At 36.7% G+C, this 14,262-nt stretch overlaps 2 protein-coding genes and 1 pseudogene across 2 annotated transcripts; all 3 read left to right on the plus strand.

The window, feature by feature from the left end:
• Window positions 702-2,167, plus strand: LOC104746518. The gene has a single exon (XM_010468015.2). It carries the CDS (start codon window positions 755-757, stop codon window positions 1,958-1,960), a length of 1,206 nt encoding a protein of 401 aa, XP_010466317.1. The 5' UTR covers window positions 702-754; the 3' UTR covers window positions 1,961-2,167.
• LOC104746519 lies at window positions 5,586-7,346 on the plus strand (annotated as a pseudogene).
• Window positions 11,429-12,995, plus strand: LOC104746521. The gene has a single exon (XM_010468017.2). The coding sequence runs from the start codon at window positions 11,620-11,622 to the stop codon at window positions 12,697-12,699; it is 1,080 nt and encodes a 359-aa protein (XP_010466319.1). The 5' UTR covers window positions 11,429-11,619; the 3' UTR covers window positions 12,700-12,995.

Genomic DNA, 14,262 nt, shown 5'->3' on the forward strand with positions numbered 1-14,262 from the left:
GATTTGGAGTTGCTTTTGATGAGGAGGAGAAAAGATGCACTATATGGAATCAGACTACCTACTGGGAAGAATTTTGGTAAAACCATGTGGGAAAATAGAGGCTACTGTCTACGTTGGAATGTGCTTCATCAAGGAGGTCAAGTTCCAAGCAAGAAGAGAAAGTTTACATAATGTCAAAGTTTTTTTAGAAAGAACAATCGACTATTTTACCATATAAGGTTGGACAGATGGATGAATTTGGTTCCGTTTATTTGGTTTTCATTTTGTTTCTTTGTTCCCTAAGAAAAGCTAATATGTATTGCAGTTTAGTTAGCTTAAGTTTATGAACATGGTGTTATATATTCAGTGCTTATGTTAGTTAGCTTAAGTTTTCTCAATGGTGGATTATGAGAAATTTGAATCTTTTCTATAATACTATATAGGGTATAACCCATAAAAGGTACAAATCCAACTCTGATTTTGACTATGAAACAATGGAGATTACTCAATCACCATATGATTATGATCCAATACAATTTAATTGATAATACACACCAATTGCAATAAACCGGACCAAATAATTGAACTAAAACCGACTCTAAACCGATAATATGGTGATTACAACAAATTGTAACTTATTAGGGTTTACGGTTAGGCTTAATATGAAACTATATAAATAGAAACAGTTCAGGTGATCGAATAAACAAACCTCTTCACTTTCTCCAAGAGAGAATAAAAAAGAAGTTTCTAAAGAATCTCTCTGACGGTTACGGCTATGGCGGCGACGAATCCACAACAACAAGAGGCTGTTTCCGATGACTTCGACTACGAAATCTGGGCTCCAACCACGAAAGCTACACTAATCGATCAAGGACTCTGGGATGTTGTCGAGAACGGAGTCCCACCTGATCCATCGAAGATTCTAGAGTCAGCGGCGAAGATCAAACCCGAAGAGCTTTCACAATGGAGAGATCTCGTTGTCAAAGACACAAAAGCGCTTCAGATTTTGCAATCTTCTCTCCCGGAATCGACTTTCAGAAAGACTCTCTCTGCTTCTTCAGCCAAAGACGTTTGGGATCTGCTTCTTAAAGGTAAAGAACAAGCGATGATACGTAGGTTAGAGAAGCAGTTCGAAGAAGCTAAAAAGGGTGAAACAGAGTCGTTTGATTCATTCTTAGATAGGGTTTTGGAAATCACTGATCAGTTGCGTGGTTTGAGTATTGAGAAATCCGATTACGTGATTTGCAAGAAGCTGTTCGCCTCGCTTCCAGAGTCGTGCGATGGTGTTCATTCGATGTTGGAGGAGATCATGAACGTGCATCACGTGTCTGCTGCGAGTCTTGTTCAGTATTTCTATATTAATGGATTCAAGTTTGATTCAGTGAACGAGGAGATTCTCCTTGTAATCCTGAAGAATCTGAGGCTTAGATCAGAGTCTAAGAAGTGGTGTGGCGTGTGCTTTAAGATAGATCACAACGAAGTAGAATGCAACAGATTAATGCTTAAGAGATTCGAGGAAGAAGAAGGAGCATACGTTGAAGCTGAGTATCGACTGTCAACGCCGGTGAGTTTGTCTGAGAAAACATATGAGGAGGATATATGGGTGGCGTACCCTTGTGCCACAAGTCACATGACTCCACATGAGAAGTATTTCATTACTCTAGACAGGACACACAAAGCTGAGGTTGGATTGGTTGATGGAACACTTCTTAAGGTAGAAGGGAAAGGAAGTGTACAGATCAGGATGAAGGGAGGGAAGAAGAAGTCGATCAAGAATGTGATTTTTGTTCCAGGGCTAAACAGAAACGTGTTGAGTATTGAGAAGATGGTATCAAGACGCTACTCATTCTCACAGGAACGTGAAGACGAATGGAGTATCTGCGATCGGACTGGTCTTGAATTTGGGGATGCTGTGTTGTCGTCGGATGAGAATGGATTTGTTATGCGTTTGAAGGTGATTGAAGGTAATCTCACCTCGTGATTTGATGGAAGACTTTTATAACTCGTGAGGTGGTGGGACGCATATGTCTTTATTTGGTTTTCTGGTTTGGTTTTAATATGTTTTCAGTTTGTTCATATTCTGCTATCTGCACTATGAATTGGTCTTGTGGTGTTTCAAAAACTATTTTTGTTACTCACTATGCAATGCTTTTGTCAAGTTTTTTTTTTGTTTTTTTTTGTTAATGGTAAGACGAATTCTTGTAGATAATAAATAAAGGGTTTTTACTAGTTAGAAAACTGACCAAACTTGAGACATAGTAACATTTACCAAAACAGAATGGAGATAAAGACATGGAACGATGGGTGTTGAATCGGCATTGGCATATTGTTCTCATATCACATTTTTATATATACTAGGATAGTACCCGCGCTACGCCGCGGGGTTGTTTTTTGTATTTTTTATATATATATTTTTACATTTATTTTTTGTATGTTGTTTATAGTTTTAGTTATGTTAGCTTTCTCATGACAGATCATACAACCTATAGACAATCATTATAAATCCTAAAAATTTCTAAATAGACCAACATGTATAGGCAGACATTTAATCAACCCCGCCTCACAAAGCTAAGACATTTAAAGAACTCCTCCTCATAAACCTAAAGAGTACAAATCACTGTTAAAAGTAACTCACACTTGCTAGTGCCCTTATAAGATAATACTCATAATACATTCAAGCTCATAGTTCAGTCTTCACTGAAAAGTTAAATCACTATTTATCATTATACGAACTCAAATAAGAAACTCAACATAATAAACCACTTCCAATAAAGAGAGTTCAAAAGCATAGTCTCATATAATAAAACTCTGAAGATTCCATCAAAAGATCTAAAATAAGTTCTGCAAATCTCTAATCCAGATAATTCAAACGTATCATAGAAAGTTCTACAACATAGACAATTGTCGAGCATATACGCAGAAAATATTGAAGAGTAAACAAAGAAAGAGATTATTGCATTACATATCTGCAAATATCACCCTCACCTTAGCTTTAACTTGTTGGAGACTTACAGCTTGGTTCTCCATAAACAAAAACATATATTCATGCATCACAATACTCCTGCTGAGCTTCAGCTCAATCCAAGCTCGTTTGCCAAACCAAACAATGCAACTTGTCACAATTTACTCTATGTCAAATCTGTCTCTAAAACATATGAATAAATCAATAACTAACCGTTGGAAAAGCAATCCCACCGTTGGAATTAGAATTTACTATTAAGTTATTTGGAATTTATTATAATCTTCTCAAGTGTATCCAATGCATATTCAAAGTTCAATTCCAGAATATAATTATTAATGTAAAACATTACCAAACAACAACACTTAACAAACATAAATTTACAAAGCGATAATACCAATATACCTCAAATACTTTATGAGCAGTCTTGCAAATAATTAATATCGTTAGTGCATCTTGCTGTTTTTTGGATCCATGAGTAAAGAGTACGCATAATATAGTAAGTAAAAAGAAGTAACCACACTTGTCATATCTGAAGAAAAATGTCACAGTATTTGTACACATAGGTGCTAGAAACACATGTCTATAAACACAATGTGTGGGCATGAGGTTCTCAATGTAAGTATGAATCGTAAGTGTGGGGTTAATATATAGTCCCAAAGAAGAAATAGGTTTCAAAGCATATCCTTTCCATCTTCTTGGCGGCACTAACATCGGAACATAAGGAATTAACATATGCTTAGCCTGCATGAGACAAGAACAATAAAAGATCACCTAAAAGCTCAAGCATGGAATAGTTTTAAATCAGAAAATAAACGTTTTAAGTTAAAACTTTTAACTCACGGACTTATCCAGTCTTGCGAAGAAAAGCAAACTAATCATATCAAAGTAGGTTTTAATGAATATTTCTTAACATATATTAAATCATAAAGTCCTTGTCTTCTTTTTTGCCAAACCTGTAATCATATCAAAAATACTGAAAATTTAATCACATGTACTGTTGGCTAATACAAATCCAATCACTAATAGCAAGTAACCAAATTGAAATTGAAATCTTTAAAGCTTGTATCTTCAACGTCGGTCCTAACTGCCTCCAAAACAATTTGGAGCAAAAAAAGACATTAAACTTAAACATATGAGTTTAATGTATATGGAAACACACTTGCGTTAATATCCAACTCTTTTGTCAATGAAAAATCACATCCTTGCTGTTTTCTTATCACTGCTTGTTTGTAAACCTGAAAGGTGACCACAAAACAGAGAACACTCAGTTCCTTGCAAACTGAATATGACACACCAAATCGAATACAAATTATGTTCTCTGCACATTACCTTATCATCTCTACATGTTCAAATGTTACACAGCTTTTTACGACACAAGATAGCTCTCGTACAAACTTTCAACTTTAATCACAAACATGTATGATAATAGTCCACCAAAATGATCAAACAGTAACTCTGCAAAGGAACTAAAACTTCACAAAGTTACAAAAAAACCAGATGAATTAAATTCAAAATTTTAGATTGATCAATCATACTCGATCTGAATCTGGAAAGAAAGGATGGAAGATTCACTTACCCAGAATCGGAGAGGAGAAATATGCATCACATAAATCTTCAATCCCCAAAATCAAAAGTAGAAATCAAATTAGCAAGAATATATATGCAAGTAATAGGAATCAGGAAAGTAAATTGTAGTGTAAGTTAAGGGCAATTTTTAACAAATACCTCTGTCTTTGATTTTGAGAAGTTCTACGACAATCAACGTTGAGACGAGAATCGCGATGCGACACAGTTTTAGTAGCTCCGGTGAGAATAGCGTTGAATCCGACGGTGGTGATGCTCCCAGCCATGGGATGGATAGCACATTCGGTCGAAGGTTAAAAGGTGCCGAAGAAGAAGTTTGGTATCACGGCAATGAAGAAAAAAAATCAAGCAAAAGATTAAACGCTATCGTTTTCGATTTGTTTTGTCCACATAAAAAAAAATTGCTGACATGTATTAATTGTTTTAATTTGATAGGTTAGCCATTTTAATTGATGTGTCATCCTCTTCTTCAATACAAAATCTGATGTGTAGGAGAGCAACACATTCAAGTTTTATTATATTGATTTTTCAAATACTGTATCCGAATACTCATTTTTCAAACTTCATTTTCATTAAGTGCAAATACTCAATTTTAGAATATTATAAAATTGATCATCTTGGAGTGCTTAGTTTGAATCACAAGTCCGAACCATCGCTGGAGAGAAGTTTGCGTGTGGTGGTGTATATCTGTCAGGATAAATCACTTAACCGGATCAACCCACTTAAATTAAACGAGATATAACCAAATTTGATTTCCCCTAACAAATTAGCTTATGCCAATAATAATATCCCGAACCAGAACCTATATGAAAACTCCGTATCAACCAAATTCATTTCAAGATTTTACAAGTTTATTTTATTTATAATCATATAATAATGATTTATGATTTTTAACACGCGAATTGAGCCGAATAGTTTACTGAAGCAAATGGTATTTAAACCGAACCAAGAGTAGAACATAAACCGAGCCATTGCTTTGCTAATTTGGTGGTTAAAAAAGATTGTAATTTATTAATTGAGGGCTTTTATGATTTTGTTTGATGTCACACTATTAACCAAATAGAGAGTGTCACTGGTGAGGGAATAGTAGTTTAGTCGCTTTGCTTGCTTCAAGAGAAAAAGATTGAGCGGAACCCTGACAGTTACGGCTATGGCATCGGCGAATATACAACAAGAAGACGCTGTTTCCGATGAGTTTGCCTACGAAACCTGGGCTGCAACGGCGAAAACTACACTAATCGAGAAAGGACTTTGGGACATTGTCGAGAACGGAGTCCCGCCGGATCCATCGAAGATCCCAGAGTTAGCGGCGAAGCTTCAACCCGAAGAACTTTCCAAGTGGGAAGATCTCGCGGCGAAAGACACGAAAGCGTTCCAGATTTTGCAGTCTTCTCTCGCTGATTCTGCGTTCAGGAACACTCTCTCCTCAGCGTCTTCGGCCAAAGAGGTTTGGGATTCGCTTCAAAAAGGTGACGAAGAAACGGCGATACATAGGTTAGAGAAGCAATTCGAAGAACTTAGTATGGATGAAAAAGAATCGGTGGATTCCTACTTAGATAGGGTTTTGGAAGTACTTGAACAGTTGCGTCTGAAGAAAATTGAGAAATCCGATTCCCAGATTTGTAAGAAGGTGTTCACCTCGCTCTCAGGGTCATACGATGCTCGAGCTTCCATGTTGGAGGAACTCATTGATGTGCATAAGATGACTAGTCAGAGTCTTATTGAGTATTTTTGCTTCCATGGATATAAAATCAGTAACAGAGGAAGATATCTTTAGTCTATTGAAGGATTTGAGGCTTAAACCAACCTCTGACAAGTGGTGCGGCTTGTGCTACAAGAACAATCACAACCAAGAAGACTGCAACTTTAGGTTTCGGATAGATGAAAAGGAAGAATTGATAGTTGAATATTGTCTGTTAACGCCTGTAACTTTAGGGGAAAAAACATATGATGAGGATGTTTGGATGGTATACAGGGAGGCCACGAATCACATGACTCCATATGAGAAGTACTTCACCACTCTAGACAGGACACACAAAGCGAAGGTTGGATTGGCCGATGGAACACTTCTTTTGGTTGAAGGAAGAGGAGATGTAAAGATCAAGATGAAGGGTGGGAAGAAGAAGACGATCAAGAATGTGATTTTCGTACCCGGACTCAACAGAAACGTGTTAAGTCTTAGTCAGATGATATCTAGAGCCTACTCATTCACAGAGGGAAGTGGAGGCGAATGCATTATCCGCGATCGGACTGGTGTTGAATTTGGGGAAAGTACGTGGAAGTGGGTTGAGAAAGAATTGGCTTTGCGCTTGCAGGTGATTGTAGGTAACCACACGTCTTAGTTGGCTGCTTTTCATTATGACTACATCTGGTGGTGGTAGACTTAACTCGTAAGGTTGGACATATCAGCCTTCTATGCGGTCTTTGTTAGTTTGGTTTTATTCCGTTTTCAATATGTTTGTCTAAGAAAAGCTAATACATATTCTGCTACTGCATGCAGTATGGATTAGTCTATGGTCGTATAACCTAGGACGGTTTGGTTTTAATCTAGTGTTCAAAAACTATATTGTCATCAGTGTGCAGTGCTATTGTCAAGTTGTGTGACGAATTTTTAGTTGAATAATAGAAGGGGTTTTACTTGTTAGAAAATTGATCAAAATACAAAAGAGAAAGGAGACTGGCATGGAAAGATATGGAAAGATAGATTTTGGCCATATACATTGTGACACAAACTTGGGCATATTCACTATTGTTGGACACTGAAATGAACTTGTTATCATTTTTTTATATTATTTGAATCACATTTTTCATTTTCTTTTTACATAGTACAATTACTCAAATAGATTTTTTTAAAAAAACTTACAGTTACTCAAATATCCTAGACCACCGAGAGGCGTTTAAATCCAATGTTGAAGGCTTTATAGGCTTTAATCAATGTCTGAGAAGTCGTGTGGCGTGTGGAACAAACAATCAATATTCATAACCCATTATGCATTGAGAGAAGTTTGCGTCTGGTCTAGCCGTATAGGGTTAAATCACTTAAACCGGATCAACCCACTTAAATTGAACGAGATATTCCCTAACAATAATCTCATCGAACAAGAAGCGATTAGAAAACTATGTATCAACCAAATTCAAAAGTTTATATAATTTTATGAAATTAACAAGCATCTTGAACGGACCGAATACAGAATGAAATGCAATCAGTTATATATTTCCAATTGCGTTAAACCAAACCAAGAGTAGAACCAAAACCGAGCCATTGCTCATTTGGTGAGTTCAAAATGTAATTAGGGCTTATAAATTTATAAATAGAAACTGTCACTGGCAGCTCACTATTGTGAGAATAGTTTATTCGCATTTCCCTGATTTCTCCAATAGAATATACAGTCCAGAGAAAACAAGTGTTAAAGAAACCCTGACAGTTAAGGCTATGGCGGCGGCGAAGAAAGCTACACGACGACGTTGTTTCCGATGACCTGAACTACGAAATCTGGGCTCCAATCGCGAAGACGACACTAACAGAGAAAGGACTTTGGGATGTCGTCGAAAATGGAGTCCCGCCGGATCCATCGAAGGTTCCAGAGTTAGCAGCGACGATCCAAGTCGAAGAACTTTCAAAATGGAGAGATCTCGCGGTGAAAGACATGAAGGCGCTTCAGTTTTTGCAATCTTCTCTCACTGATTCTGCTTTCAGGAAGACTATCTCGGCTGCTTCGGCCAAGGATCTCTGGGATTTGCTTCAGAAAGGTAACGATACGGAGGAAGCTAAGCTACGTAGATTAGAGAAACAATTTGAGGAACTTAGTATGGATGAAAAGGAACCGATCAATTCCTATTTAGATAGGGTTATAGAGATCGTTGAACAGTTGCGTCGTTTGAGAATTGAGAAATCGGATTATCAAGTTATCGAAAAGGTCTTAGCCTCGCTCTCAGGGTCATATGACGATGTAGCTCCAGTGTTGGGTGACCTCGTGGATCTAAAGAATATGAGTCTTAAGAGTTTCCTCGACATTTTTTTCATGTATGATTCGATCACAGAGGAATCTATCCATCTAATGTTGAAGGCTAATAGGCTTAGAGCAATGGCTGATGAGGAGGAGTCTTGTGGCTTATGCAACAAGAACAATCACAACCAAGAAGACTCTTCTACTTCTTCAATCCCTAGGGCAGGAAAGTCCAGTGGAGCTAGGCAATCTAAACCGAAGAAAGGCAAATGCTTTCAATGTGGAGAACGAGGGCATAAAGCCAAAGATTGCAACAAAAAGAATCTGCAACCGTCTGCGACAGATGATGCTCAGATTGAGATAGTTGAGGAAGAAACAATCGAAGTTGATTATGTACTGTTAGCAGATTTAGCTTTAAATGATTTCACATATGATGAGAATATGTGGATGATATACGGCCATGCTTCGAATCACATGACTCCATATGAGAAGCTTTTCTCCACTCTAGACAAGACATACAAAGCCAAGGTTGGTTTGGTTGACGGAACAGTTATCATAGCAGAAGGAAGAGGAGATATAAAGATCAAGATGAAGGAAAGGAAGCAGAAGACGATCAACAATGTGGTTTTTGTTCCCGGGCTCAACAGAAACGTGTTGAGTGTTCGTCAGATGACATCAAGAGGGACTGTGTTCATTCATAAAGGGAGCAGAAGGCGAATGCATTGTTCACGATCGGACTGGGAAAGAATTTGGGGAAACTATGTGGGATGAGAGAGGATTGTCTCTTCGTTTGCAGGTGACTGAAGGTAGTAAAGTCACCTCTTAATCAGCTCTGCGTTTCACTTTGGTAGTAGACTTAACTCGTTAGGTGGATGTATGTCTTTTGGCTAGTCTAATTCATATCTTCCTACTACAGTATGAATTAGTATGTGGTCTTTTAACCTAGGACGGCTTGGTATAATGGTATTAAATCTAGTTTTCAAATACTGTTTTGTTATTCACTATGCAACGCTTTTGTAAAGTTTTGTTAATTCTGAGAAAGATATGAAGGCGGTTCAGATATTGCGATGCACTCAGGTGCTACGGCAAATATTTATGTTTGGGATATGTTGGAAAAAAAGCAGGGAAGAGTTACTATTAGGAGAAGCTAGCTGAGCGTGTGGTGTTGGGTTAATCACTTAACCGGATCAATCCATTCAAGTTGAATTAACCAGACTTAACCAAATTAGATTTCTCCCTGACCATACTTATGTCAATTTGGAAACTCTATATATTCGAGAGTGTATTAGGAAATGAAAATGATTTCAGTTTTTAAGAATTAAGACGTATTTGGGAACTGATCAGTATACTTGACCGATGTAATTTGGGTTAATCATCCAATTGAAGTAAACCAAACCAATAACCGAAATGTTTACACCTGATTTGGTGATTTTCCAAATTGCACCTTAGGGTTTGTTTGGTTTAATGTCACTGTATTAAAAAATACAAAAAGCGTTCAGGTGAGGGGTTAGTTTATAGGGGAAAATGTCATTTAAATCACCAATTTTCAAATTTAGACTATTTTTATTATGAATTAGATTAGGTACGTACCGTACTAAAGTACATGTTGAAATTCATTTTATTTATATTATAATTTAAAATAAAATATAATTTATATTGTTTAAACAAAAAAATTGGATAAAACATTATGCGATAAAATCATATGCTAAATATGATGATTTGAAAAAAACAACTATTTTGTAAGTTTTATATTGTTAATTTTGTAATTTTTCTATTGTTAATTTTGTAATTTTATATATGAGAAATGGTTATGTTTGTTGTTTGTTTTTATTTTAATTTTTGAACATGTTTAGTGAAAGTTTTTTAACATGACATGTACTTACGTATGATTTTATTTTCAATTGCACAATAAGATTTTGGAAATTACGGTTAAGTATGATAAATTGCCAAGATTTTATTTCTTTTTACGTCTAATAGTATATTATATTTGTGAACTTTTGGTTAGTTTGCGAATATGATTTAGCTTGTTACTTGTCGTGCTGCCATTGTGCAGTCCAAGACCATGTGGCTTCAGGGCCGTGAGGTTATCCAAATCATGGAAGTATGAGACCAACTCACGGTCTCGATTCTCATTCCAAACAACAGAACCGTGGGTCTCTATCTCTACCGCGTGAGCTAGTCGACTCCATTGTTACGAGGCACAGCATCTCGTCGATAATTATAGTAGACGTGTCACTCAGGCTACTAGGTGAGTTTTTTTTTTTTTACCTCTTCTCATGATATATATATTTTTAACTGTCTTCCTCACTCATTATATCTAGTTTTCACATACTGTTTTGTTATTCACTATTGCAACACGTTTGTTATGTTTTGTTAATGGTGAAAAGTGGACGAATTATAGTAAAAAATATTATTGAAGGCGCTTCAGATGTTGCGATGCACTCAGATATGTTGGGAAAAAAGCAAGGAAGAGTTATTATTACTTATTAGGAGAAGGTAGCTGAATGGTGTTGGGTTAATCACTTAACCGGATCAATCCATTCAAATTGAATTAACCAGACTTAACCAAATTAGATTTCTCTTACCATAATAACTTATGTCAATTTGAAAACTCTGTATATTCGAGAGTGTATTAGGAAATGAAAATGATTTCAATTTTCAAGAATTAAGACGTATTTGGGAACTGATCAGTATACTTGACCGATAAAATTTGGGTTAATCCTCCAATTGAAGTAAACCAAACCAATAACCGAAATATTTACACCTGATTTGGAGATTTTCCAAATTGCACCTTAGGTTTGTTTGGTTTTATGTCACTGTATAAAGAAATATAGAAAGCGTTGTTGACTTTTTTCTAAAACATCATGTTTTGTTGACTGAGCCAAAACGATCATAACGTTAAATCGTTTAAGAGAGCTGGTAATAGACGTTTATGTGTCGTTAAATCGTTAAACAATCCTCTGTTAATGAGAAACGACGTCATTTGGCAAAAACCAAAACCCCAAATCAATTAAAACCCCCAATTTCGAAAGTCAAATCCCTAATTTCCCAAATCATCATCTTCCCCCAATTTCGAAAATCATGAAGATATTTAAATGACGTTTATTCCATTCGCTTTCTCCAAGAGATTTTTTGATAGTTACGGCTATGGCGGCGACGAATAAACAACAAGACGATGTTTCCGATGACCTGAACTACGGAATTTGGGCACGAATAACGAAAACCACACTGACGGAGAAAGGACTCTGGGATGTCGTCGAGAACGGAGTCCCGCCTGATCCATCGAAGGTTCCAGAGTTAGCAGCGACGATCCAACCCGAAGAACTTTTGGAATGGAGAGATCTCGCGTTGAAAGACATGAAAGCGCTCCAGATTTTGCAGTCTACTCTCACGGATTCGGCTTTCAGGAAGACTCTCTCTGCTTCTTCGGCCAAGGAAGTTTGGGATTTGCTCGAAGAAACTTACAATGAACAAGCTAAGATACGTAGGATACAGAAGCAATTCGAAGAAGTTACCATGGATGAATCAGAACCGATCGTTTCCTACTTGAATAGGGTAGTGACAATCGCTGAAGAGTTGCGCCGTTTGAAAATTGTGAAATCTGATTACCAGGTTATCACCAAGGTGTTAGGCTCGCTAACAGAGTCGCATGAAGATATAGCTACGCTGTTGGAAGAAAACGTGAATCTGAAGAAGGTGACTGTAAAGAGTCTTACTGATTTTTTTAACAGATGTGAATCAGAAAAGAGAAGATGTCAAAGTCAAAGCAAGAATATTGAAGTACCTCTGTATAAAATGTTATCACTCACTGCTGGTACTGTGACATTTGATGAGGATATGTGGCTGTTATCCAACGGTACTACGAATCACATGACTCCATATTTGAAGTTTTTCACCACTCTTGACAGAACACACAAGGGTCGGGTAGTATTGGGAGACGGATCAGTTATCATGGCAGAAGGTAGAGGAGATGTTAAGGTCATGACCAAAGAAGGGAAGAGGAAGAGGAAGACGATAAAGAATGTGCTTTTCGTTCCGGATCTCGACAAAAACGTGTTGAGTGTGTCTCAGCTGGGACAATTAGGCTACATTATGATAATTGATGGAGACAATACCGTTCTTAAGGGTCGGAGGACTGGTAAAGTATTTGGGGAAACCTTGAAGGGAGATGGAGGATTTTTTCAGCGTTATCAGGTCATTGAAGGTAATCTCACTTCTCAAGGTTAAGGAGCTGCTTTGCCACTATGAATGGATTTGGTAGTAGAATCCACTATGAATATGAATGGATTTGCCACTATGAATGGATCTAAGTCTTTTATGTGTTTGTTTGTGCGTTTGTTCCGTTTTCAGTTTGTTCATATTAAGAAAAGCTGATTCATATTCTGCATTTGTAGTATGTATTAGCCTGGTCTTTTAGCTTAGACGGCTTGGTATTAATCTAGTAGTCAAAATCTTTGTTTGTTATTCACAATGCAGTGCTTTTGTCAAGTTTTGTGAATGGTAAAAGGAGACGAATTCTAGTAGAATAGCTTAAGGGGTTTTAGTAAATTGATCAAATATATGATTACAGGACTTAACTTGAGATAGACAATACATTTGTAAGCATTGTGACATAAATTTATGCATGCCTATCAATGAAATGGATTTGTTAGTCTATTAAAATATTACGTTTTTCCATAATTGCAAGGTGCAAAACTGCAAATACTCAAATAATTTAGATCCAATGTATGTTGTTCCAGATATTTATATGTTCAGTGCTGTGTTAAATTTTCAAAGTAAACCAAGTTCTAAGATGTGATGGATCAAAACTCAACGACTGCTGTAATTATCATTCAGAATAGTCGTCATAGATAATTTTGGCGGGAGAGAAGCTTGCAATGTGGTGTAGGAATTAACACTTCTTAATCACTCAACTGAACCAACCCACTTAAAATTGAACAAGGCACAACCAAATTTGATTACATCAACCAAATTCAAGTCCATTCAAATTTGCATTATTCTATAAACTACTAGGTTCTATATCCTACACACCATGTGCGGGGCCATGTTTCTAATTCTGAAACAACATTATGACATCATGACATTACATAAATTATGTAACAGAGAATTTAACGAAAAGTATATATTGATGTAAAAAAAAATTGTGCTTGGTTACATTTTGTAAAAAATTGTTTGGATATAAAAATAGAGAGTAGGGAACTTAAAAACATTTTTTCAAATTAATCCTAGTAGTATACTAATCAAACGCGCATATGAAGTTGTGAACTGAGCCGAATAACTTGACCGAGTACACTTGTAATGAGTGAACAGATAAATTTATCCAATTGCGTTAAACCGAACCATTTGCTAATTTGGTGATTTCCATATGTAATTTAAAGGGTTTCCGGTTTGATAATAATGTCACTCACTAGTACTAGACTACTAGTGTACTACTAAATAAATAGAAAGTTTTGTGGTCGAAGGAAAAGAAAATAGAAAGTATTATGGCTAAGGCGGCGGCGATTACATATACACAAGACGCTCTTTCCGATGACTTCGACTATGAAATCTGGTCTCCGGTCACGAAAACAACACTAAAGAAGAAAGAACTTTGGGATGTTGTCGAGAACGGAGTTCCGCCGGATCCATCGAAGGTTCTGGAGTTAGCAGCGAAGATCCGACCCGAAGAACTTTCGAAATGGAGAGATGTCGCGGTGAAAGACATGAAAGCGCTTCAGGTTTTGCAATCTTCTCTCACTGATTCTGTTTTCAGAAAGACTCTCTCTGCTTCTTCGGCCAAGGAAGTTTGGG

Source organism: Camelina sativa, chromosome 15 (genome assembly GCF_000633955.1).
Source record: "Camelina sativa cultivar DH55 chromosome 15, Cs, whole genome shotgun sequence".
Classification (NCBI taxonomy): domain Eukaryota; kingdom Viridiplantae; phylum Streptophyta; class Magnoliopsida; order Brassicales; family Brassicaceae; genus Camelina; species Camelina sativa.

Excerpts from the sequence above, each read along its gene's own strand:
- LOC104746518 (XM_010468015.2), top strand. The coding sequence starts at position 755 with ATGGCGGCGACGAATCCACAACAACAAGAGGCTGTTTCCGATGACTTC.
- LOC104746521 (XM_010468017.2), top strand. The coding sequence starts at position 11,620 with ATGGCGGCGACGAATAAACAACAAGACGATGTTTCCGATGACCTGAAC.